The sequence below is a fragment of the Heliangelus exortis genome, chromosome 11 (genome assembly GCF_036169615.1).
Source record: "Heliangelus exortis chromosome 11, bHelExo1.hap1, whole genome shotgun sequence".
NCBI classification, from domain to species: domain Eukaryota; kingdom Metazoa; phylum Chordata; class Aves; order Apodiformes; family Trochilidae; genus Heliangelus; species Heliangelus exortis.
In genome coordinates this window covers 18,200,531-18,227,071 of record NC_092432.1, presented here as the reverse complement: position 1 = coordinate 18,227,071, position 26,541 = coordinate 18,200,531, and the positions used below count along the sequence as shown (strand labels likewise).

The window sequence follows — 26,541 nt, the reverse complement described above, 5'->3', positions numbered from 1 at the left end:
ATTCAGTGAATGTGCAGGGTGTACTGGACAGCCAGCAACTCATATATTGCAAGAGTAAGGTCTAAGAACTTTGCCAGGCCCTTTTTAATATTCCCTTACCTTGTACAGTAGCATCTCTTGTGCTACTGCATGTTGCCTACTGCTGTGGCTTGAAAGAAAAGAATAAACAGAACAAAAACCCCAACAAGCCACAGCAAAATGAAAACAAAACAAAGCAAAACAGCCCTCACTTCTAACATCCTCTTCCATCCCTACTTCTTGCCTCAGAATCAGGAGCTGTGTTACTGAGTGCTCCTTTGTATTACTTGTGGCTTCCTGTAGAGAAGCTTAACTGGGTGCCTGTTCCCTACTTGTTCACGTTGCAATTACTGCTGTGGCTGTTTAATGTGTGGGGGTTTTTTTGTCTTTTTTTTTATATACTACTTCAGTATAGAGAAATGTATCAGTGAAAAATGGGGTAGACAGTGTAGATGTCATTCTAACACGGCTGGGTTTTTTTGGTTGTTGCTTTTTTCATTTGTTTTATTGTTTGGTTGGTTTTCTTCCCTTGGAATATATCAACCATAACTGCCATTTAAAATGGTATCCTTGTAAACTTGTAAGAGTGAAACAGATGGGGTTGTTGGGGTGTATAATGTTGTGAACTGTGGTAGATACAACTGAGCCTTGTAATCCAACATCATCACTATGTCTATCTCATTATGTACATGGTGGCAGCTACAATTTACAGTAGTGCACGGGTGAGCCACAACAGCTTTATCCAGTGGCTTTTGGGCTTTTTTGTTGTAGGATGAACTGTAGTCTCAAGACAAAGTAGAGTTCTCATATCAGTGAAACAGCTTTAACAGGATAAGCTGCCATGTGATGAGAATTTCACCACTTAAAGGCACGGAAGGTATCAGTTCACAAAGACATAAATGTGTCTGAAAGCACTGGCATGTGCTGACAGTTAATTAAGTAGTAGTAGCCCCTTTTTTCTGATTCCAATACTAAGTGCAGTGGGCTGAGACAATCTGGCACTTCTACCCTTGCCTCTTGACTCCTGGAGCAGAGAGTGGGAACAGCTGGGTACCTTCTAGTCCTAGTGCATAACTACAGTGATTTGGGGTCAGCAGGCACTCTCTAACTGCACCTGGAATGCTCCTGCCTGGGAAACAGAACAGAGACCCAGCCTGCTGGGATAACAAGTCCACTCTAACTCAAATTGTGGCTACCATGGAAAAATACTGATCAGAGTCAAGCATCTTGTGACCCTTTAAATACTGACACTGAAATGAACGCCTCTGGAGTTCTCTGGGATTGCAGCAGGCTGCCACCCTCTGTCTCACAAAGGATGTTTATATACTCTGATGGAACAGAGTAAGTAATCCATTATTTTACTTTTACTTTTGTAGCAAACAGATCAAATTCATTTACTAGAATTCTGTCTTGTGCATGTATCAGAGGGATATTTCACTGCAACTTCTTTTCCTGCAGTTGGATAAGTATTGTGTAACAAAATGTAGCATCTTAACATAGGTTGATCTCTGTATCTGTGTCTTCATATGAGTAATATAGTTTGGAAACTTTGTATCTTTAATTGAACCTCTGTAGTTGATTATAACAGATTGTTTGATTATTGTTCAATAGCTAGAACATGATAGAACATTCTATCATCCATTTTAGTGATCTGTTATAATGCTGTCAATTAACTTTGATTTGCTGCTATTCCAAATCACACCAGACCCAAAATTGTGACAAAGCACTACACTAGAATCCCTACCCCTAAATCCTTTGGTCTTAAACCACTGTCTGAGTCTGGGACTAGGAATGCAACCAGCTTCCTCTCTGAGAAGCAGTTCAGAAAGCAAGAGGTTCCACTCTGAAAAGAGTTTTCCTTATTTTTCTCCCTGATCCTTGTGCAAATCACTCCAGTCTGATCCTGACTCAATCTCCACTATCCCTGTATAAATTTTTGCCTCTGATCCCTGTGTAAGGCACTCCAACCCAACATAATTGGTCAGGTGCCCTTATTGAGTGCTCAGCAACAGCAACAGGAGCTTTTAATTGCATGCTCCACCCAGTGGTAATTCTGGTTTTAATTCTGTTAAGTTTATCACTAACAATCATATGTGAAACTATTAATCATGATTAGGCATGTTGAAATACTTCAAGACTGTTGGCTAAAATTGCAGGTGTACTGGATTAAAAAAAAGGGGAGGCTGTTGGGAATTAAGATGACTTTTGGGTTTGTTTGCAGCATTTAGTGCTTGGTCATACTATGCCAAACCTCAAGTCAAACTGATACCTGGAAAAGTACAAACCTGCACTAACCATTACTATGCAAAGGTACTACACCTTGCCACAGGGGGTTTTTGCTCTATCTGCTAGTGTAAGTTTTTATTATATCTGCTAGTAACTTTCCTGATTGATTTATATCTTGACAACCACCTGTTACTAATAGGAATTTCTTTGAGATCTGGTTACCTCAGAATTAAATCACATAAACAGGAAGTCATCAGCAAGGAGAAATGCAAACTGCTTATTCAAAACCAGATTATTTCTCTTTTTCACTAGAACTGCTGAATAGGCAGCAGACTTGGACAGTTAAGTGGTTACTCAAAATTCCCACTACAGAAAAGCTTCACTACTGATCTACATGGGATTCTGCTTCAGTCATTGAAAAACTTAAATGTTTTTAAGGCCTCTAATGTTCTGGAGTGCAGAAGGCCCATAAATATTGGACAGAAGACTTTTGTCATCATGATCTCCACAAATCTGAGGTTTTGCTTCTGGGGATTTTCAGTCAGGATCTGGAGCAGCTGGTTTTAGGCTTGAGAACAACTTGTTCTGCTTCCCCCTACTAAACCCCCGATTTCTTGGTTCTGTCTTTCTGCTACTTCTGGTGGTTGTTTTGATGCTTTTAACTCCTGTCTATTGGGAAATACCCAATTACAACAGATCCACCCATCCCCAGAGCTTATAGGATTGTCAGTGTGTAACATCTTTTGGCTGAGTGCAGCTTAGAAATCCAAATGATGCTGAAATAATATTGAACATCACACTGCCCAGCCTTCCTCCTAAGAAGTACAAGTCTAGTACCTGAGTTGGGAGTGAAAGCTGAAACAAAAGGACAATTAGCCAGGGCATGACAGTTGCCATAAAATAACCACACCTACTGCTTATGATCTGTAAAACAGAAGGGAAAGAAGGCCCAGTGCAACTCCTGTCAAGTGTCCAATAGCTTTAAGTAGAAAGCACCATGCAAATTAAAGATGTTGAACTAGAACTGGTTCACCTTCATTCCTAAAGGCCTACAACAGAATGTGTTAGGAGATTATATGGAAGATGATGAGACCTTTGAGTACAGTTCTGTAGCAGAATCTGGTGATCTGCTGTACACAGTGTAAGCTTATCAGTCATGAACAGTGAGTATGTGAAGCTCTTTATATAAATTAACACTTTTTTCTCAGATTTAATGTAAAATCTTACCCAGCTGCTCCTTGGTCAGGTACTTTGAGGAAATCCAGGCTTTCTAGTTGCTGTGAAATCTTGCCAGAGCCTCCTGACAGTTGTCGTGGCAAAGCTGGTCGTGTCATACTTGTGTACAGGTTCTTCTGATTGGCCCGTTGGTTTCCTGGGCCGTGGGGAAGTGGTACAAACTGTGAGGGATTTATTACTCCATTTTGCTGCTGACCTAGAAGTAAATAATGTGAACAGTCCATAGTACAGCTCAGTACAGGCAGCCTTTTCCTTGTGTGGATGGCTCTTAAAAAAAAAAAAAATACTGAAATGTGATTCATACCATTATCAGGTCTACTAGTGATCTATTTTGCCTTCATGTCATTATGAAATTGTGCTCCTTAAAGATTTGTGCCTTGAGTGTTACATGGAAGCAAGAGGATTAGCTCTCAGCTGAATTCAGTCTTAGTAATGTTAGTGTGAAACCACCACACCTCTGTTTAAAACACTGCATAGAATTTTATCTAGATATGGGTTGATCCCAAGCTAGCTAAAATTGCTGGGGTCTCTTTTCCATCCCATTCCCTGAAAACAGGGTTGATGTTTTTTTAAGTTGCTATAGATATTTATTTTAAGCATGTGGGGTTTTTTTTTCCCCATTTGCTTTAATTAAAAAAAAAATTAAAAAGAAACCCCTACAAAAAACATGTTCCTACTTTGAACATTTACATAACAGCCTGTTCAGCTACTGGACAATTAGTTCCAAAACAGGTGTGAACTGGTGGAGTACATCTCAATTATCAAGGACTATGGCCCACAGTGATTCCTCTCCATATTGTCAGAGTGGGATGGAGACAACTGTGCCTTTCCAGGAGGAATGTGCCCAAATCATGCAATTGTCTCAGACTCATTGCAAGTCTGAACAGTCTAATTGGAACTCTTGTAACAGCTGTCTTCAATCTTACTTTTTGCAGCTATAATTGGCTACTTTACAAAAGAGCTTCAACTAAAAAAATAGAACAACAAGCACAAACAAACCATGAAAACATGTTGCAATGACTTACTTGAGGTCCTTATGAAGAACTTCACTCACTTTTTTAAACATGATACCTTAATGCAGTAGGGTCAACACAGCATTTAACTTCTGTAGTTACAGCTATCCTCCCTAGGTGCTACACTGGTTTTAGTGGTCCATAAACATCTGGTTCAACTCCAGAGCTGACCATGTGGGAAATGATGTGTCAAGAACAGTGTTCTCAGAGTTCACAGCCTCAACTTTTTCTCTCTAGGGCAGAGGTGAACACCCTGATGACATCAATCCCATGCAGAAAGTTAGCCCAGTATCCTGATGCACTCAGAAGGAAGCCATTCTAATCTGGCCTCTCTGATTAGACATGTTTGTTCAGGAGCTGTCACAGGCACTGGGGGATATATGATTTCAGAAGGCCATACTGCAGATATGGGCATCTTCCTGGTGCCTTGGACCTGAGTGCCAGTCTACATCCAAACTATCTTAACTACATGAAACAAGTTTGGGGTTGGCTTGCAGGACAAGGCTTCTTGAACAAAGGTATTTCTTTCTGTGTAGCTATAAAACTGCTAAAAGAGTTTCTGCAAATATTTAAATAGACATTCTCTGCTTTAACTCATCCTGTATGAATATTTAGTGTCTGCTTGCAGACAGGTTAAGTCCTTCAGCTACAGTAATTTCCCACTTTACTACAAGCATTTCTTGCAGATCATGCAGTCTTTGCCTCACATGGCTATGGGGTTTTACTAGGGTTGGGAATTGTCTAATTAATTTGGAGACCCACACTGGCTGCACACCCAACTTACACCATTAGCATTGTACTTCTCAATACACAGCAGCTGACTGAAAGAGAACCCTTTGTTAAAAAAAAATACTCTGGGAGTGTAAGTAAAACTTGGGAAATGTTTGATCAATGGAATATTGTTCTCCCTTTTGAGTTCACAGGCTAAATTAATCATATCTCTCAAGGGCAGAAGTGAAACACCCTAATGACATCAATCCCCTACAGAAAAAGCCATGCTGCTTACTGGCACAGCCCATACATCTCAGACAACACAAAAGTTGTTAAGGAACAGGGCAGGACAATGAGACATAAATTGCATTCTATTGTTTATTGGCACTGAAAGCAGTTTCATGGCAAAGCAGTGCCTGTGGGTTGGTTAGTGTACAGCTTTAAGCTTAGGAAGGAAAGTGGAGAAGGCTATGGAGTTAGTGAAAGATGATTTTAAACCTTCACTATGCTTTTTAATAGGTAAAAATTGCCAGAGTAAAGTGAAAGTCTGTCTTTGCCTGAGGTTAAAGGACTTACCAGGAGGAGGTGGTGCAGCTCTCATAGGGTAAGTCTGATTCTGAGGCCTGCTGGAATGCCCTCTGCTCTGGGTAAGGTTCCGTCTGGTAGGACCTAAAAGAAATCAGCAACATTTTGTTACCCTTTCACAACTACATTAATTACAGGAAGTCCTTCTGGCTGCCAGACACCCACCCTGTGATGAAAAAGAGCTCATCTTTACGAATAACAAATCTGACCCCTACAGTGCTGGCCAGGTTGTGCTAAAGCATTAGGTGCAGCAAGGATGAGTCCTTCCATTTGTGATCCAGTTCAGCCCCAGAAAAAAAAAAGTAAAGTAAAGTATAAAGTAAAGCTGTCTCACAACTACAGTAAAAGAGGACCATCAGCTTTACAAATTTGTCTAAAATCCATGAATAGCTGGCACAGCAGTACTTTTGACTTTATTGCTTCTGATCTGCAGTTAGTATGAGAAAAAGGTGGAACATGAAACCTGTGAGGATGGTGTATTGCAGCTCAGTCTTTAGGTTACCTTTCCTCACATGGCAACCTGTCCTTTCTTCATCACCAAAACTGCAGGAGCTCAGAAGAGAGTGAAAGACTCTTCCCCAGAATGCTTGGCTAACAGTGCCATTTGTACTATGTCACACAATAAATGCCTTCATTTATTTTCACACAGGGAAAAGAATTCCAAGACATTTTGGAAACAGTTGGTATTTAGTGAAAGTAACAAAATTCCAGCATGAGTGCAGAGCAGCAGGGAATTCTGCTGTATTATTAGGATCTGTAACTTTGATGTTCTTTGAAGTGTTGCAGAGAAATAATGAAGAACATGCTGAGGCTAGAGGCAAGCAAGGACAGAAAGCACCAACCATCTTTTTAAATTTCTGAACTAGTCACTGATTTCTAAATGAAATTCATACTTACGGGAATTCTTTGGTAGCCCTGGTCCAATGCTGATCTGCAGCACTTTATTGCTTGGCTTCAGAATGGCTACATCTCCTTGGCCTTGCATAAACTGCACTTGTCGAGAGCCACTGCTGCTCCAGGGCCCCCAACTCTCCTTCTTCAGCTTCACTTCAAGTCTAATACAAGCACACGAGCACATGGATAAAAAACCAGAGAGCATTTCTATGTCAAATCAGGACACTATCACTTGGCAGCAGGTAACTTAGAAATACAGTAGCAAAAAGCTTAGACTGAGAATCTGTATTCCCTGAGTGACTTAACTGACATAAAGCACCTCATTAAATATCTTTTTCATGCTATTTAAAGTGTTCTTAATTGATGTTTTAACTTTCTTAGTAGAGCTACTCAAAGGTTAAGTTTAGGATGCCCTGAAGATGATGAAGAGTAGATCGAGCATTGAGGAAAAACCGTGCAAAAGTCTGAGTGAGAGAGATTTTTGCTCCCAATCATCATCACTGACTCTGAGCTAGAGTGCTTCATCCTTAAATACTATGTATATAGCATTAGTTGTTCATATAAGTTAGATGCATACATGTGTGTGTGAACTGGCATGTAGTTGCCAACAGATGCTATAGGAGTGGGCCTTGTGTAGTTCTGGCAGGAGGTATTTCTGCACACAGACTTCAGTACTCGCCATTTCAATTTTTTCCCACTCTCACACACACATTTGTTCTTTCCCAGCATTTCTGCCCTACCCATCTGCTCTGAACTGTAAGCAGTTATGAGCTGAGGAAGTTATAGTTTGGGTTTAGGCAAGACCCCAGAAGTGCAGCACAGTACATCTTGCATGAACAAAAAAATTTACTCCTGGTGTTGGCTTTGAATTCCCAGTGTACTGGAGTATACACTACAGGAATGTTCCACACTTCAAATGTCCTCCTACACCCTATCCAAACTAAAATAATAGTCTCATGTTTCCTTTAGTAGTTATTCCACCTTTTTAAAGGAAAGAAACATATAATTCCAAGGCCTCCTGTTGCTGATTTCCTTAATGGGTAGTATTAACAAAAGCACCCATTTATTGGGATAGCTTGCACTTACAGCTAAAATGCACATCAACCATGCTGTAGCTTTTCATGCTTGTTTCTAAAAAAACATTCCAAATATAATTTCCTTAATGAGGGTCCTCTTGGAATTATCCTCTCACTCTGTCTTCCTCTGTCCCCACAACAAACTTCAGAATTTCAGTTTGTTACAGTATGTCTCTAGAATTTTCTTTCTAACTCTTCATCGTGATGTTTCCACTCATAGGGCAATGTTAAGGAGTTGGAGGAGGATGCTCCCTTCTCATGAGAGGAAACAGCAGCCAGCATGAAGGTGGAGACCTTACACTGTGGCTGCACATTAAATGTGCAGTGACTGTCCTGACCCTGGCTGTGGGGCCACTGCTTTGCTGGCACAGAATTGACCCTTGTTCAGTGCAATGAAGGCAACTCTGACAGTGGGAAGTGGCACAGGTAAATCCTAAACTATAACTCTGAGCTAATCAGAAAGCCTGATCTCCTTGCATGCATATATTTTTATATTGTGCTGCCTCTTAAGATTTTAAAATAAAGCATTAGTGTCAGGAGCTCAACAACTTCCCCTCATTTTCCTTGGCAACACGGACAGAGATTAAATATTCTTAAAAGCCCATTGAAAAAAAACCATAACTCACGTATTGCTAAATTTCAGAGGTAGCTTTCTTTGTGTTTTCTCTTCATATCGTTTTGATAAGAGGCTTAAAAACTCAGTTTTGAAGACTGATTCAAGCAAACTATCATATTCCTGTTCATGTAGAATGAAAATGTCATCCTGCATTGTGCTGAAAAAAAACCAAAAACCATATAGCATTCAGATTAGAATTTCATCAGCAAATACAGACAGCACTATAATGACATTTGCAGAGCACTCATGGTTCATTTTTCAAAAATGAAGAAAGTCCATGCAGCATTAATTAAGGAATCTTACTTTCTGAGAACAGATTTGGTGGTTTGTTTTTTTTCAAGACTTGATAATAGAGAATCTGAAACAATCTTTTTTGAGAGCCAGGAATACTACTTGGTCATTTTACAGTAATTACTGTTATCAAAAGAAAATGTGTTACTAATGTTACAATTAAAATCCATCTCTATAATCTATAATCTCTATAATAATGGCAAAACTCATGGTTAGAGGTGAACTGGTTACTAATCTAAGACTGAAACCCAAAGCAAGCAGCTTTGGAAAAAAAAGCTTTCAACCTGCCATGGGCTTTAGCTTGGGCTGTCTTAGCACAGTATGAAAAACACATCTGACTCCATTGGCACCTTCTGGTCAGCTCCTATTTACACCTCCTGGAGGTGCTGCAAACTACAGAAAATGATACTCAAAACAGCAATTTGCAAAGCTGGTTTCTGCCCTTCCAGACTCCCCCACAGTAAAACAGTTCTGTCGTGTCCTGCCCAGGATTCTTAGTGTTCCAGCATGCCTGTAATTTGTTTATGTGTACATGGTTCTTCCTTTTAACAGCACGTTGAGGTACCTCCCAGCTACACCTACACTGGTGCCTGTCTGCTTCCATGTCCTCTGAACAGTCATAAGCAAAACTTTCCAAGTAAAACTGTAAGACCAGAAAATGGAGGCTGTGGCTCTCACCTTACATCCTGACTAGAATTAGCATATAAGCAACTGTGGTTCAAATTGCTGTTCCAACAGTAAGCTGTATTTTGAAGCTGGTTAGCATCCCACTGGCTGTGCTTATAAAAACAGGTCACTGCATGGGAGCACTGTGCTAGAACAGACACAAGAGAACAGTGGGAGCACAGTGACAGAGGGAGGGGACTACTGTGATTTCATAAGCAGTGTGAGCTGAGTTAACATTGTTGAGCTGTCAGAAGGGGCAGCCTTCCCTCCGCCGCTCACCCTTTTTATTCATGTGTGTTTCTGTTCCTTCCCTCACTCTGGTAGATTAATTTTCTGCTTCCCTTGCTTTTCAATGTCACATCCATACTCCCGTGGAGCCACCTGAGTGCTAGCTAGTGTAGGAAAATGTGTGGCTAGGAGAAAAGACAGCACAGGACCTTTGATAGCTGTGCAGAGCTGAAAAGTGCTTATGCCTGTCACAAAACAATTACCACATCACCAGCAAGATATTTCTCAGAACAGAGTACAACCAATAAATAAAGGAGCATCAGATGGATATTGTTACATATTCCTGGCAGATGTGTGGCTCCTTTTCATGCTTGTTCTGTCCACTGCAGGAAGTTTGAAGCCACAGCTTTTTTTATTTTTTTTGGCAAGAATCCGGTTACTCCCCCTCTCTTTAACATACATACATCTTATTTTGTATTGGATTAGTTAAAATTTAATACTGCATGAAAAATAGAACAAGTAAGAATTGAAACTTACAAAATTTTCAGGCTGCAGTACAGCATAGAACTAAATCCATCCTGGATAAGCTTATGAAGAATGTTATATTTGGGGTTTGCTGTTGTGTGTGGTTGGGGTTTTTTGTTTGTTTTTTCCCAACCCCCATAATACATAGAAAGTCATACATGTACCAAGTAAAGGTTTCACTCTAATTTTACTAATTGAAACCTATTAAATATTACAAGACAACATTACCTCAGATTTAAGAGAAGCAGTAACATCACAGCCTCTGCAGCCAGAGCACTGTATTGCTACTAAGCTGCATCAATACATAGTTAGGATTAAGACTCATTTTTAACTCAGGCCAGACTAACATGCTAAGAGGGAAAAACCCTCTTGCCCCTGTAGCTTTCCCAGGGCTTGGGTTTGGAGGAATACCTGGCAATCTGATAACTTGCAATTCTGAATCTGCTTTCAGCATATACAAAACCCAAATTTTTACCCCAAAATAAAATCAATTAGCTACACCCAAAACATTATTAGGCATAACCTAACGCACATATTTCCCCTCAATTAAGCACATTTAGTTTTGTTTCAGAGGGTTCTGTGGAACTGTTATTTACATGTGAGAGGAGTGTAACAGCTTTCACTGACTGGGCAGGCAGCCACCCTCTCAGCTGACTCAGTGTGACTGTGCCTCTGGAACACCACAGGCCCAATTCAAGTGCCTGGCTGCAATCTGTTCAAGGTTTGCACAGCACACAGTCCTGGTTTCAGGCACTAAAGACAGGTTCCACTCTTATTTTTAATCTAGGTCTACTAGAGTTTTGTTGCAACTTTTGCTATCAAGATGTATGATAAATAAACCACAGGTTTTAAAAATGGTACTGTGAGCAGACAGATCTTACAGACACCTCCCTCATCTTGAAATAGCTTTGAAGAATTCTGTAAAAATGTGAAGTCTGCTGGTTTTAAGTACTGGATTAAGTCTGTGAGAAGATTTCTGGCTAGGCTAATGGTAACATTCTATAGGCATGTACAAAAGAACATCTTTGTAGTAGCTATCAATACACAGGACTCAAGACTTGCAATCTATTAAAACAGATTCAATATTTAAAGTACACTTGTTGCCCTGGATCAATATTCTATGGTATTAAACTGCATTCAGCTACCAGCTCTGATAAACAGCAATAACAAATGCAGAGGTACCCAGAGACTTAGTTCACTCAATTCAACAGGATGAAATTATTTAGCCAAGAATCCACTGGTCTCATGGGCAGATTCTTTCTGGTTTTGCTCACCTAACTGGGTTTCTCAGCTCTCTGTGGGTATTTCCTGGAATCTGATATAACACATGACATTCAGTCAATGGAAGTGATACTAACTCCAACTAGAATTCACAGAATCATAAAACTGTTTTGGTTGGGAAAGACCTTGAAGATTAAACATTTCTAGAACAGAAGCTTGAGCAAAAATTAACTAGAACCTGCTTGTGCATGGTGAACATATACACCTCAGAATACATTTGGGAACACACACCAGGTAGGTAACACCCCGTGCAAGTGAAACACTGGAACCACGAATCAGCCAGCTGGTGTTGGCTATAAACAAACATCTATTGCTGTAACACAGTAACTAGGGCTGAGAGTGAAAATAAGGCTTCCTTACAAGAGAAAACTAACACAGCTTAAGAAATTCACCATTCATCAATCAACTTATTTCCTCCCTGTCCTACACAGATTTCTGTGTCAGTGGAAAGTTTTTTGCAAGGTACTGACCTTAGGGAAACAGACAGAATTCTCTCCACTTCCATCCTCCGCTTTAGGACTTCCTTCACTTGGCCTTTCTCTGGCCCCTGCTTTATCTTCTCACGCCCAATCAGGTATATGCACTTTGGGGTGAGGACAAGATCCCTCTTGACAGTCTGAAACACAAAATTGTTTGAAAATACACAGCTACACGGAGATCCATGCATTAACGTTGTGATTATATAAAAAAAAGATATATAGTGTACTATGATTTGGGGGAATACTTTCAGTCTGGTTCAAGTGAAAAAAATACAACCTTGGAGTCAGACTGCACAGCACAGGAAAGGAGCTTTGTTCCTCATATCCCAACTCATGCAGCTTTCTGCTCAGCAAGCCCCATAAAGCCTTCATCTTGAGCTTGGACAATGGGAATGTGCTGATCACAAGAGTGTAACTGCTTCCCTGTCTTCTAGGTTGAAGATACATTTTTCAAGCTTCTATCTTAGATGGGATGACACTAACACTGTGGAATTTCTGTTGAAGGATGGTGAAGAGATCTTTAAGGCCCTGCAGAGGTAATCATTAGTGGCTGTTCCTCCTAAACCCACCTTAAACCGTCGGTCATATTTAGTCACAGTGTCTGCAAAATCAATCTTCTCTCGTTTCCCCACAAACTGGCGGAGCTCTGGATGGTCCTCCATGCCTATGTAATCTCCCACAAAATTCCTGTTAATGCTGTTCCGTCTTCTCTCTTTCTTGTTCAGCAATAGATCTGATGCTTAAATACCAAAAATAAACACTGATTAGTATTTCCTAAATTTTATAAACTCATTATCTGTAAGAACTATCAGTTTCAAGCAGAACTTTTGGAGAAGTGATAACCATATTGGTTTAATATGGAAAAAATACTGGAGCACTGACACTAATGCTTCATGTAAGGATCCAGGTGATTATTAAATCCATTCCTAAGGAAATACATTGACAGAAAGCTCAGCAGTTCTGATGAATTTGGAGCACTTCTGTAACTAAGGAATTTCTCACTCATTGCTGGAAATCAAAGCTAAAACTCTTCCAAACTGAAAATGCTGCTTATTCACATAAACCCAGGTCACACAGCTTTTCCTTTTTCCCTTCCCCTGGAACATCCCTGATCTCTGTCCTACTCAGTCTGGCTTTATTTGGAGAGCAAAACACTGGGTTAGTCCAAGAAATCCATGCATGCAGAGCAGCCAACCTCATCAGTGCTACCTCAAGGGTCCAACAGTTTGCATTCATTCCTAGACAGTCATCTGCAATTCAGTGTTTGCTCTACAGAGAGGGAAATACTTCCTTCATCTCTTGTGGCACTTTTTCTGCTCCTGGAACCATGTGTGAAATACCTGTCAGCAAAAGTTACAACTTACCTTCTTCTCTCATCTGTACATATTTTTTCCTGGCCACATACTTCCTCCATGCCTTCTGGATGGCCCTGGCATACCCATCATACTTCCTCTCTCTCATCTCTTCTAACAAAAACAGCTGTGCAAAGAGACAGTAGGGTGGGTCAAATATTTTGCATGAAAAGTTCAAGAAAAAGCCCTATTTTACTTTCAACAACTTTCCTGTGCATTTCATTTTAGATCCAAGCTGGTGCCTCTACCACACCTCTGGGTTCTGAGATCAGAATGGCAAGGGAAGCTGTCCTGGAAGAAATCACTGATGCCTGAGTGGTTCTGGCTCTTACCAGTCTATCCATTAATCCTGATACCTAATGATGAAGGAAGATACAGATTCTCCCTGAAATATTCTACTGATGCAATGCAAGTTTTTCCACTGTGCATCCATCCAGATTCCATCTTCACATTTGCAAAAATTCACATTTCTGTTGTCAGAATGTTACCATGTCTGCAACGTGTAACGTAACACTCTGTTCACATGCAACTTTCTTCCCTATCTTAATTTCATACTCATTCCCATTGGCTCCATTCTTTCCCAGTTTGTCAGCTGCTTGTACAAGTATGATCTTTTATTTAAGTATGAAACAGTAAATGTTATCAGAATTCAAGTGGAAAACGTGATTTGTCAAATAAGAAACAGTAAGTGCAACATCTTCTTTGAGAATTTCCCAGGTCCCACTATATACTTTTAATATAAACTTTTAAATATAAACTTTTTAAATATAAACTTTTGCATACTTTAAATGCAGTTAAATTTTTTCTTGTCTCATTGGGAGAGCAAGCATTTGGCTAACAGCTACAGCACTAAACCAGTCCACTGACATGACTGTGGCTTATTATTTCCCTCTGCTGTGTGTTACATATTCATAAGGACTTTTCTTCTTCCAAAAGACACAAAATTAGTAAATCTGGTATATCAAGAAGCAGACCTGGGCTTTAGGAACTCCTTTTTAAATTTGCTGCTCTAAACTGTGCAAATCTAGAAAAATAATGTTGTTCATACTGATCTTAAAAAGGAAACCTGATCTAGTGAAAACCATTTCCACAGCACCTCACTTGTTCTTGTATAGTTATTTATTCAGGTGTTTGATGGAAATGTAAATAATGAAGCCTCCTTTCTGCCACCCATACAACCCTTATTTTACAGCTGGCAACTCCCCATCTACAGCAAACTTACTAAAAAAAAAAAAATCTTCACAAACACACAAGCACTAGATAGGGTTTCAGCACACAGGCAAAAACTTCTTCAGCTTCAGCAGGGGCAGGATCAAGCCCTTGTGCAATTCATGTTACTATAACAATATTGATGTTGTTTCCTGTGAACACTCACCATTTATTTCTCTAATAATAATGCTAATTGCAAGGTCTCAATGCAAAACAGTCTGTCATCTGCAGCCAGGGGTGACAATTAGGGATGTTCAAAGAAAACATGTTAAAATATGGTTCATAAGTTATAAAATAAAAATACTGTATGATTTTTTTGCTAAAATATGTATTATAAAGCCTCCCCTCACACTTTTCAGCAAATGAAGTATTTTCCATGGGATTAACCACAGAAGATGCTATCTTTGGTGGTAGAAAATTGTCACTTATTATCTAAAAGATTATTTTTCTCAAAAGTAATTTAACTTTAGCCAATACTTAACCAAGATGAGAAATCACTGTCTTTGCTACTTAGAAGATACAAATCAAGCTCCTGATTATTTAGCTCATACAAATTTTTCAACTTGAAAAATCACAGACTGTTGCTGGTGCTTGCTTAAAAGTGGCTTTCATGGCTTTGCAGGACAATAAAGAATATGTATACAGTAACTGAAATCATTACTTTAAATTAAAAGAAAAATGCAATCAAAAAAAGTCTTACTACTATTTCCAGTTATCTTCATGTTGTCTTAACCTGCAGAACCTTCAGTAAAACTCACAGAAATGCCAATAAGTGGCATATACATGCAACCAGGACTTTGTTTTAGAAAAATGCACTAGAATGGAAAAGATCCATCCACTGGAAAACAGTTTCTTGCTCTTGGAAACAACCTGGTAGCACATGATGCTGCTGTACAGAATATTAATGTTTTGGCCACTTCAGAGTGAAGAGGAACTGGATCCATCAGTACTTACGTGAGCACTTGCCACATGGCTATTAAACAGAAGACAGACACCAACAAATACTTGAAAAAAACCCAACAAACCAGGAATAAGAGCCTCACCCCATTTATCAAAGTATTGCTGCTGAAAATCTGTGCTCTTATATGGGGCAAACATACCAAGCTAAAGGTATTTCAGCAGCCAGGAAAGAAAGACAGTTCCTTACATGATTTATTACAGAAAACCAAAGACAAAGGAACCTTCAAATTTTTGACCTATTTATCCATAAAGTAGCATAATTTGAGAAGACAGCCACCACACAGAAATTCTTTTGGTTTCTTCCCTTGATTGTTTATCTCCCATACTGAGAATGTATTTGGCTTGAAACTAATTAACTGCAATGGACAACACAGATGCAAAATAATTTCAGAGTGAAAACAAGACAAGGTTTGCTCCAGTGAAAGACAATTAATGCAGGGATGGAAGATGTTCCTTAAATTATTAATTCTGGTCCCTTTAATTACAAAGCACGGAATTGTCTGTATTAATTTAAATATATACTTGACCAGAATGTGTACTTGCAACCACCCTATAATAAATTCAACAAGGTCAACAGGAAAGGATTAAAAGTCACAACTGTAATATCATGAGATATCCAAAACATCCAGTGATGTCCAAGGCTATCACAGTGACTTCATAAGACAGAACTCCACAGGAATTTTAGGATCATGGCCTGTGCTACAGAGGAAGACAAATAAGCTTTCAGTTCCTTGTAACTTGCTAGATGAGGTGTTGCTTGCAATGATCAAGTAGGATTAATCCTATACTAGAATCTCCTGGTCTGCCAACATACTCAAGTATTCTAATAATGTACAACTTGAATGCTATATGCTTCATGGTATGCCTCTTAGATGGCAGGAATGTGAAGTCCTGAATAGAGGTGATATTATTTTACCCCATTTCTTGAACTTGAAAAGTGTTATCTTTTTCCCTTTAACAGATCTTCCCATGTGACTGGACACAGCAGCATCATAGCTTGAATGACTACGGAGCAAGAAGTATGTTTCAGGAAAGCAAAATTATAACAACAGAAGAATTCTGCTTTTATTTGGATGTGTAACTTCAGGTAAAGCACAAAAAAGCCACCTAATCCTCAGCTGCCAGGTATGCTATACAAACTAAGCCCAGTTGCTTCTGACAAATAAGGAAAATATAATAGCTAACTAACTGCAGCACAATTTTTGCCTTCACACCTTTTATATCGCTGGACGGTGATGTAAAATACCTTTTTTTCCAACAGGTTTTGTGCAGTCAAGCAGCTGCAGGAGAAAAACAGCCTTATGATGCCTCCTACAATGTTTTCTTTCAATGGGATTTCAATTTGCAGTCATTGCACTGTTACACTCATTGATGTGTAACATATTCTTACTTTAGCTGGGGGCTGTTCCACTTTCATCAGTAGTTCTTACACTAAGAGGAGGACCTATTTTCTTGGGCTAACAGTCATAGAGATGTTTTCATGCCATGATATTCCTTCATATGACAGATTCTCTGAAGGAATGTCACCATGTACAACCTGACACCAAAGCATCTTCATATCCCATCTCTTCCTCTTGGTGCATGAAATGCTCCTATGTATATCCCTGCACAGCCCTGAGGCACCTCAGAGCTACACAGCTTCATTTATATTCTTACACTTCTCCCACCTGAGCAGTTGTCAAGCTCAGCTTCTGAGTGGCCAGGCCTTTTACTCCAGCAAAATAGTTTCATATTTAAAGACTCATGTTCTGCCACACTTACAGACTCTGGAGCTTTGATGAAGACTTTGGATTTCCCAAGCTGGTATTGGTCTGGATCCATGTTGACTGACTGAAGCAAGTGGAGAACTCCTTGTTTCTCTTCTCCCCTCCATGAAGGCCAGGTTTGTTTGGTTAGGATGGCATACCTTAACCACCAAGGAAAAGAGGTTAAAACCTGACATCAAACAGCAGCAGTTGCATACCACTGACTCTTAGTCAGTATTACCCTGGGGGAAGGGTTGACAATTTCAGCAGGACTTAACAGAAACTTGGGTTGTGGGAAGATGCACAGTATTAGAAAGTTACTTGTTCAGCAAGACCAAACGACTGCTCTCTCCCATTTCCAGATGCTGAGTTACTAGCAGTAGCTAATTAAAGGAAGTTCTGTGATCTCAGTAAGTCCAGGGCAAGGTTAGTTACTAGCAATGACTTGTGATCCAGATTTAAGTACCTACAACCTTGATATTCTGGAGTCATTCCCAAGCACGTGGCCAATCTCCCACTCAAGCCTTCCCTGTCAGTCTTATTCTTACAAAAGGCCTTTTGTGTTTCTAAGCAAGTGGCCAGCTCATGCTTCTAACCCACCTGTTCAACAGCTGGGCTGCATTTAGCAAGGAGCCATTCTTGCCTTTATCCCTGAAAACCTTTGGCTTGGCCTCTGCTACGAGAGGGAAGATACAGTGGTGTTGGTGCTCCCTGGAGCTGTACTGGGAACTGACCACAGAAAGGACCAGGGAAGGAGGCTGTAAGTGCAGTAATACCACGTCTTTGACAGGAGGCAGTAGTGGTCTATCTCATGGTTTTCTTTTAAGCCTTGAAAAGGAGGTGGATGCAGTTCTGCAGCTCCTGTCCATTTTTTCAGGCTTAACTTGGGCTTATGGAACTGCCAGGCTGGAATTACAAAGCTGCTTTGTTCCACTGATTACAAGGGGAGCACTTAGAGGCTTGAGCTGCCTCAGTGTGTCTATGGGTAAGAAACTTCTCTAGCAGCCACTATTTAGACTACTTTGACAATGAGATTGGAGAACTCATTCCCCCCTCAAACTTCATATGTTCTTTACTCCTGACAATTTTTTAATGCCTTAAATGTACTCAAGTTATACGAACTAAATCATGCTCATTAGTAAAATTCAACTAATTATTCAACTACTAAAACAGTGGTAAGTATGGAGTTCTATTTGTTGTCATTCCCAAGTTCTTGTTTCTTAAGAAGAAACATCTCCTATTAAAATCACACCAGGAACTGTTAGAAAATTAAGGGAATGTTCATTACTCATTCTTGTCATATCTAAAATGTCATTCAGCAAGGAACCAGTGTCATGCAACTGAAATAACATTACCACATGGAGAAAAAACCCAAACAATTAAGAAGGAACATACCACAAAACCCAAACACCTCTGAATAGCAAATATATGAAAAGAGAAAGGTAATTTATGAAAAATTCAATATGACTCAAAAGGGTCTGTTAATGTTCTGTTCAGATCCATTATTAGTTAAATGCTCAAGTACTATGCATGATGCTGTATGAAAGTAGCTCTTATACATTCTTAAATATAGAAGTATAATTGTTGTTCACAGACAATGTGTACACTTACATACTGGTGTAATTTATCACTATTGTGGGATAAATAGATGCAACCTAGTAAGGAGTTGTAAGTTAAAGTAACTCCTAGAATATTTAATGAACAGCCTTTTTTGCTGGGTCATGATGTTCCACCAACAGTGCAGTTGTATAGGTGGGTCTAAGTAAGTCTGAATTTAAAGCAGCTGAAGTTAAAAAAGGTATTTGAAACCACTAACTTCCACACAAAAGAATCTGACACAACATTTCAGCAAATTACAAATTCTGTCCTACATCTTCAGAACTGTAATTGAGGGCACAGGGGAACTAAAAGTTCTTATGTAAAGCTGTCAGGTACAAAATAAGAATGTATTTGAAAATTCTCCTTTTTCATAAAACTCAGAGATTTTACTGGTGTGACATGTCTACAGGGCAGACGAAACAGATTAATCTATAACATGAACAAATTAAACATTTTGGAGTTTTGTAATGTGACAATTCTGTCACTGTTCACTGCTGTTTAGAAGTAGCACTTTCCTCCAGCACACTTGTGGATGCTTCCCATCAAACCAGTCATGTCAATAACCATGGAACTGGGTTTTTCAAGCTTGTGTCATTTGCTCTTGCAGAGGATTTTGGCACAAGTACCGAGTGTGTTCTTAAAATGCTTCTGAAATAATTTCAAATCACAACTACTCCCCCCAGATACCTATTACAGATGCACAGTAAGCAGTTAGGTCCTATGTCTAAATATGGAGCATGGAGTTCAGCATTCAGACTGGTTATGCTTTGAAACACATAAGCCTTTTCAGTGCCTGTGGCTTTTTGCATGCAAATGTAAATTTTGCACATAAAAGTCTATTCAGCCCAGAAATCTCTACTTATAGGGAGCTGCCAAGGAACTCCCAATGAAAACAAGTGTACAAGCATGCATTTCCTTTCCATCCCATGCCTCAGCCCACTTTTACTCACACTGACTCAGGGTGTCAGAACAGAGCTTGTTCTGGATGTTATGGAACTGTGAATGGAAAGGTTGCAGGAAGAGTTTTACTCATAACAAAACTTTAAATTTAACAAGACTAATTTGAAACAAATGGATGAATTCCATAAGGAATGGTTTCAGTTGGCTGTGGAGCTCTACATATAAAGTGAAATGTAGACATCTATTCACCATCCAGAAGCACCATGTAGCTTGCCTTTGTTCATAGCTCTCAGGATTTCTAGGTCTGCATGGCCATCACAATCAGTGTTCAACAACTGTGGAGGCTGATTTAATACACATTATTGATCTTTTATTCTGTCCTGGCCACAGTCTGTGTTAAGTAATGCATCCTGAAGCATATTCATGTTTATACATCTGAGCTTGAAGATCATGAAGAAAAGAGATTTAATATGTGGCTCCATAATGAAAACTGAGTCCAGACTTCAAGGTATTTTGGGTCTGCCTATTACTAGATGATTAGAACATTCTCTGTATTACCATGAAGTGATGCCAGTGGCTTTGTCCTGTGCTGCCTGACAATTATACTCCCATTTCTTCCAACAAGTGATTTGGATTTTTGTCTTGTATTCTCAAATACAACATAAAGACTTCCAAGAAAAGCATACTTGTTGTGTAATGCCCCAGTTTGGGGATTTATTAGTGGCATGTCTCAAATTTCTAAAAAAAAGGAAGCTGAATGTTGTATAGATTTTGAAATTGCCATTATTTAATAAGATTTCACTAGCTAGTGGAGGTAGTTAATCATTTTAACAGCTGGTCCTACAACTCTGAAAAAAGGATTGGTCTGACTTGCTTTCATTCAGTTAACAGCTGCAGTGCTTTGAGCTGTAACCATTGGCAGCTGTTTGCATGCCAGTGGAAGGATATAATGAGCAATTTAAGTTAAAATCACTCTTAACACTTGTATGGCAGGCACGTACCTCTCTTCCATCAGTGAGAAAGAAGAATTCGGAGAGCTAGAGCAGCAACATTTTAAGTCAGCCTAGCAGTGAAGACACTCAGATTATAGGCTCTCAGCTCAAAGCTCCCCTAACTCTTTTTAACTTGGAGGAACCCTCTCATAGCACTACAAAAAGAACTGAAGCTTTAGGCAAGTTTACAGAAAAATTAAAAGACTGTCAAAACCACAGAGCCGTAAGACTCCTTCAAATTTCTGTGCAATCTAGATCTAAGCAAAGTGAATGGGGAAGAAGGAAAGGTTCTAAGAAACGAGCAGCTTTCAAATCTTGCAACTTCTTTTCCTCCTCCTAGTGAAAACAACTGTGATGTAATACTTCAAGATGAGTATTACCCTACCTCTGCAAAAACTTCTTGAAAATCCGCCTGTAGGCATAGCCAGCTCTTCTTACTCGAATATTTTCTTTCAGACCTAAGTATTCCACTTGATGCTTTACCCTGTGGACAAAAACAATGCAAGATGTACAATCCATTTCAGTATATTTGTGGACTGAGGTGTTCTAATAATCTCTATCATATTTAAAGATCTTGACTTCTCAAATTAATGCCCAGGTTTGTGAACCTATTCTTGCACATTAAGCATTACCATGGACACTGCACGGCACGAAAAATAATCAGGGCAGGTAGACTGCATTACTGAAATATATGCAGCAAGTTTACCATAGCTTTTTATTTTATATATATATTATTTATATATATTTTTTTTTTTTAGTTCTCATCTCCTACCTAATTGACACATGAATTTCTTAAGTAGTATTATTACCCATAAAAGACCAAGCAACTATTACATATACAACTACATAGCTGGTGTCCAAAGGATTGAGAAGCTGTTTTGTGTTCTTTTATTCTAGGTTTCACCTATGTTTTGCACAGCTAAAACATCAACAGTAGCACAAAGCTCTTTTTCAGTTGTTCTGGAGAAAGAACTAAGTCTGGAGAAAGAACTAAGTCTGGAGAAAGCCCCAGCTGCCACACTGACAATTAGACATGTAATCACAAAGAGGAAAGCCAGGTCAGTATATTCATGAAAAGCCAGCATTCCTCCTGATTTTACCATGTTGTAAAAGAAGGATTTGAGTGTAGGCACATGACTGGCTGAAGCATGGCTCATAAGCTTGCTCTTGGCATACTTTAATTACAAACAAAAACTGAGCCTGTACCAGTCTCATATAAAGTGTTAATGGCTGTGGAGGGACTCTGCTGCAGAAGTGAACTGGAACATCATTAACCCACCCACCACCATTATAGCTCCCTCATGCAAAATACATTCATTTCAGTTCTAAACAGGGAGCAAATATGAGCCCATGAATCTCAACACAGAAAAACAGCAAAAGGGAAAAAAAGCTCCCTTTTGCCATTTTTTGCTCTTACTGGAGCTCTAGTATATTATTTTATGTTCCTTCTTATATATCCTGCTAGTCTGCTGTTTGATGCTTGGAGATTTATTTGCAGACTTTCACTTAGCTTCCTTAACAATGTCTGACTCTTGCAGTTTTCCTTTGCATTTCCTTTAATTCCTCATTGGAAACGTGGCTGGAAGAAGCAATGTCAGTTTTTAACTCTGAAATGTGCTGTTCACGGGCTTTTGTTGCTGTTGTTTTATAAGGCAAATTATAGCAGCTTTAGCTTTCAGTCAGAAATGTAAGAGCTGTTGAGACTTTAATCCTCCAAGTCTAACAAACAGTATATAGAACAGCATTTCATCAGTAAGCATGTCAGGAGCCATTTAATTTTAATTTTGTTTTGCTTATTACTTGTCTGATTCTACAAAGTATTTTTTTAAATCCACAAAAAGTCCTGGTTATTTCAGTGTTTTTTTCTCTGGTTATTTTGAAATGTTAAATTTCAGGATACAGTGCATTGCCCACTGATACTTTTTTTTTTTCCTTTTTTTGGTTGAGACATTCTTTTCACATGACTCACAGTATAAAGGGAAAAAACTTTTGAAATCCCATGCTACGAATGACTAAAGGCCTTTAGTTATTTCTTCTTTTTAAAGAACACTTGTGAGAGGTGTTTTACTAAATGATGAGTGATACTGCTCTTATAGCTTATATTAAAGAATACTGCACTAAAATTTTAATCTTGCTGTGTTCAAGGAATAAGGAACATTTTGTACCCACTCCAAGAATTCTGGTACAGTAGAAAGCTGGTGGACAAAAGTACATTTTCCTGTTTATAGCTTTCCCTCCTGTTCACATCTGGAATAATGCACTGGAGCAACAGTATTACTCCCAATTTCTTACTGTCCTGCCAGTATTAGTGTCCAGCAACAGAGAATTTGAGACATTTTTCTGGTTTTCCTTTTCTTTCTGAGAAAAGGCATACTGAAAATCTCCCTCCAGGCATCAACCTCAAGCAGGTCAGGGTCTAGGAATTCAGCTAATGCAGCAATTTTGAATACAATTCCAAGTGGCTGTGCCAGGACTTGAATAAAAACACATTTCAAGAACACCCCAATTTTTGGAATAACTAAGGTATTATCCAAGGTTTAAATATTACACAAGGTCTCTGTTTCAGTGCTAAATATTGTGGAATTATTCAGCAGCACTACAAAGCTGGAGTGACATGGCTTCTGCAAGTGTGAAGACAGACAGACAGGCTTTGTGAAGGGTTTTTCCATTTCCAGGTGACATTAGTAACATACTACTAATAAGCAGATTAAATATGTTATTGCCATCACACTGCCTATGGCAGTATATGTATGATACAGCATTATGGGATTGCAGAAGAAAACAAAAAACCCTAAACCATTTAGCACCATATCCCATAAGCTCAGTTATATTTTGTATTTCCTTCATCACAGAATATTCTCACAGTAAAATCATGAAATAACAAAGCTGAGCCTAAGTTTGAGTTGTCATATGCACATAGATTTGTCTTCTGCCACATATCCTACAGCATATGTATCCTCTTTGAGTTCCTAGTACAACAGATGGGAAACCAGAGTTTGAAATGGGAGAGAATGTTAGGATTTTTTCAAGGGATGAAGGATTATCATTATAAAATCTACTTGGATTTGTGTCTGATTTTGATAGTATATGATCATTTGTACTTCATTTGTTATCAGTAGCTGCTGCATTTGCCAAATATCATCCCCATTATGGGAAAACAAGAAGAAATCTTGCCCATTTTTGCTCAAAAAACGGTTTCCTGAAAGCTGGCCTTTTCTCAGGACTGGGTTTTTGTTTGGCTGTTTCACTGGTTTCCTAGCAACACCTTCCACAATAACAGGCCTGTTTTCCAATATGTAAATGATTGATTTTAAAAGCCCCTCAACTTAGAGTTAAAAGTTTTAGACATACTTTTCCCAGGATCACTTACTTTCCTCCTTTGGTCCCTAATGTCACAGCAAAGTTATGTGCTACATAGTAGGATTTTCAGGGGTGGAAAAGCTAAAAAAAGAGGGTCTATATTTACTTTCAAGACCTAAATGACACTTTCCTGTGCAGTCCCAATTGTGGCTTCTGTAACTGCTCTACATCTGCTTGTGATTGTGCTGGTCTGCATGCCAAATGGCAGGAAGTGAATTCTGGCACATTGTTGATATGGTCAAGAATGCTTTTTATCAAACTTTTTATCAGTTGTTTCACTGTGATAAAAATAACCACCTGCTTTATCAGCACTTCTACCAATACAAAAAGTAATCAGTATATGGTAATAAACATTATCTATATATGGACCTCATATTGTACACATGTACTGATCACCCACCTCAGTGCAAACAAGAAGAGTCTTTTTTCAAAGAACAGGGTGATGCTATAAACCATCATATAGATAAAGATGCCTTTAAACAGATGTGAGAAACCCAACTTATTGTTTAGACATCTATTTAATGTCCACATAACCACCCAATATGTTATTCTAGTGACTTCTCTTTGAAGAGCTGGCTAGTGAAACTTATGATTTAAAATTCAAGAGGTAAAAAGGAACCTTCTGCACTCTTGGCTACAGAGGCTTTTTGGTAAATCTGAAACATAAAACCAGACACAGACATGCTGCTGGCTTTTTAGCTACCTAATAGAAGCTGTTTTAAAAGCATAAAGGAAAATCTAGACTTAATGTATTTGATATGCAAATCCTACATGGAAAACGGAGTCTTTAACAGCCTGATTGTGTTACTGTTACACAAATGTTGATTATTCCAAACTGTTCTGAATAAAAGCTAAGAACTACATATACCAACTGCTGATTCACACTCAGTGACCACACTTCATCTTCAAAGCATAGGAGAACTCACACCAGATTTAATTTCTGAAGGCTGTAGAGTATCTAGTTCTGTTTGTAGGCTGTATGATTACATCTTATTCATTTTTGAGGATTTCTTTACTCTTAGCACTGTCTCTCATCCCACACTGATCATACATACCTGCTCTCCTCCCAGTCTCGTGACTTCTTTGTTTCATTGGGTTTGATGCAGCGGATGTAATGGGGTGTACACTTCATCAGGGTGCCAACAAGGTCATTAGCTTGTTTCTGTAAAATGGAGGGGAACAAAAAAGAGGATCTGAGCTGAACATCCTGTGAGAGAATTCTAAAAATTATCTACCGTTTGATGATGATTCAGTTGACTGGATCCAGTTGACTTTGGTCTTCGTCTGGAATGACCAAAGGGTCTTAGCATAATATGCACCTCATGGAAAATTTATTACTAAGTAGAAGGCACAATTATCTCTAGTTGTGTAATATTATTAAACTGTTACACAAAAATACAAAGTCACAAGGAATGTATCAGGTGAGCTTAAGTGTCAGGGTGAAATAAGAGGAAAGAGGTTGGTAAAATACTGATTTCTGAAGTCTGCAAATGTGTAGTCTAAACATAATTTACAACTGGTCTCCAAAAAAGATGCTTTTTAACACTTGCTGCCTTATTCAAGGCACATTATGGTCAGTAGAAAAGACTTCCCTTTAGTTCAGTGGGCTTGGATCAGGCCCTGCTGCATTTCTGCACTATAAAGAGACCAATTATCTGTAGTTAATTGTAGGACATCAAGTGGTTGAGTGAAGGGGCTCATTCATTATGCACATGCAAGTACTATAATCACTACCATCAATTGCTCATTTGGAAGATTCACTGCTGTAGAATGAAGCTGAACAAAACATTTAATCAACAGTGTTGGTGGGCAAAGCATGATTCTAACAGCTGAAACAATGCATCACTTGGTACTCAAGATACTCCTGATGTCTATCTTTAAAAATGTCTGGACAGTAAAAAACAGCATTTTTTTATACTTACTTATTTTTTTATACATACTTTTTTAATGTATATTTAGGTATCCAGCAAAAAACAGCAGAGACTATTTTTTTAATGTATATTTAGGTATCCACACACAAACACACCCCCACAGGTAGAGATACTAACACAGCAAAACAAGACATACTTTGATTTTACTGCCTGCAGTGGTAGGGCGGCCCTTCTTGTCCACTTGAAGATTTTCAGGAAACAGAGACTTTATAAAAGGCCTAGGAAAGAATTAATAAAAATAGTGTTAGCATCAAAAGACAATTCAGTGCAGGAATGTCAAGGAATATGCTGTGAAAGTTGATAGTTGAGCAGAATATAAATAGCTATTTCTCTTCTCTGAAGTTATATCAAGATTGAAGTTATATTAAGATTAGTATTTTCCATGAGCTTCTTTCCTCACAGAGACCCCTTGCTATTTTAGTGAGCCTTGGGAGACAGGATACCAGACTTCAAGAAACGTGCACTTCTTAAAGTAAGCAATAATTTAAATACATATCACATCAAGCAGTATTTTTTTGCTAAACTGCCTGTTCTGAGAGAATGCCAAGTTACTGATGGCCTTGTTGGAGGCTGAAACAAATGGCTGCCACTAGGCCAGTTGATTCTGACACTGCAGTACCTTACTTATTCAGACTGGTAGGAAATGAA

At 38.9% G+C, this 26,541-nt stretch overlaps 1 protein-coding gene across 4 annotated transcripts in view; it reads right to left on the bottom strand.

The window, feature by feature from the left end:
• MYO1E (myosin IE) overlaps positions 1 to 26,541 on the bottom strand; it is a 236,796-nt gene that overhangs the window by 3,977 nt on the left and 206,278 nt on the right. For all 4 annotated transcript variants that reach the window (XM_071755036.1, XM_071755040.1, XM_071755039.1 and 1 more), the window contains 11 exons: positions 26,030 to 26,111; positions 25,018 to 25,124; positions 20,988 to 21,086; positions 17,128 to 17,272; positions 13,210 to 13,324; positions 12,415 to 12,584; positions 11,837 to 11,982; positions 8,386 to 8,532; positions 6,687 to 6,844; positions 5,781 to 5,873; positions 3,472 to 3,676 (listed from right to left, as the gene is read on the bottom strand). In XM_071755036.1, the coding sequence (XP_071611137.1) occupies positions 3,472 to 3,676; positions 5,781 to 5,873; positions 6,687 to 6,844; positions 8,386 to 8,532; positions 11,837 to 11,982; positions 12,415 to 12,584; positions 13,210 to 13,324; positions 17,128 to 17,272; positions 20,988 to 21,086; positions 25,018 to 25,124; positions 26,030 to 26,111 (1,467 nt within the window). The remainder of the gene's footprint in view (positions 1 to 3,471; positions 3,677 to 5,780; positions 5,874 to 6,686; positions 6,845 to 8,385; positions 8,533 to 11,836; positions 11,983 to 12,414; positions 12,585 to 13,209; positions 13,325 to 17,127; positions 17,273 to 20,987; positions 21,087 to 25,017; positions 25,125 to 26,029; positions 26,112 to 26,541) is intronic.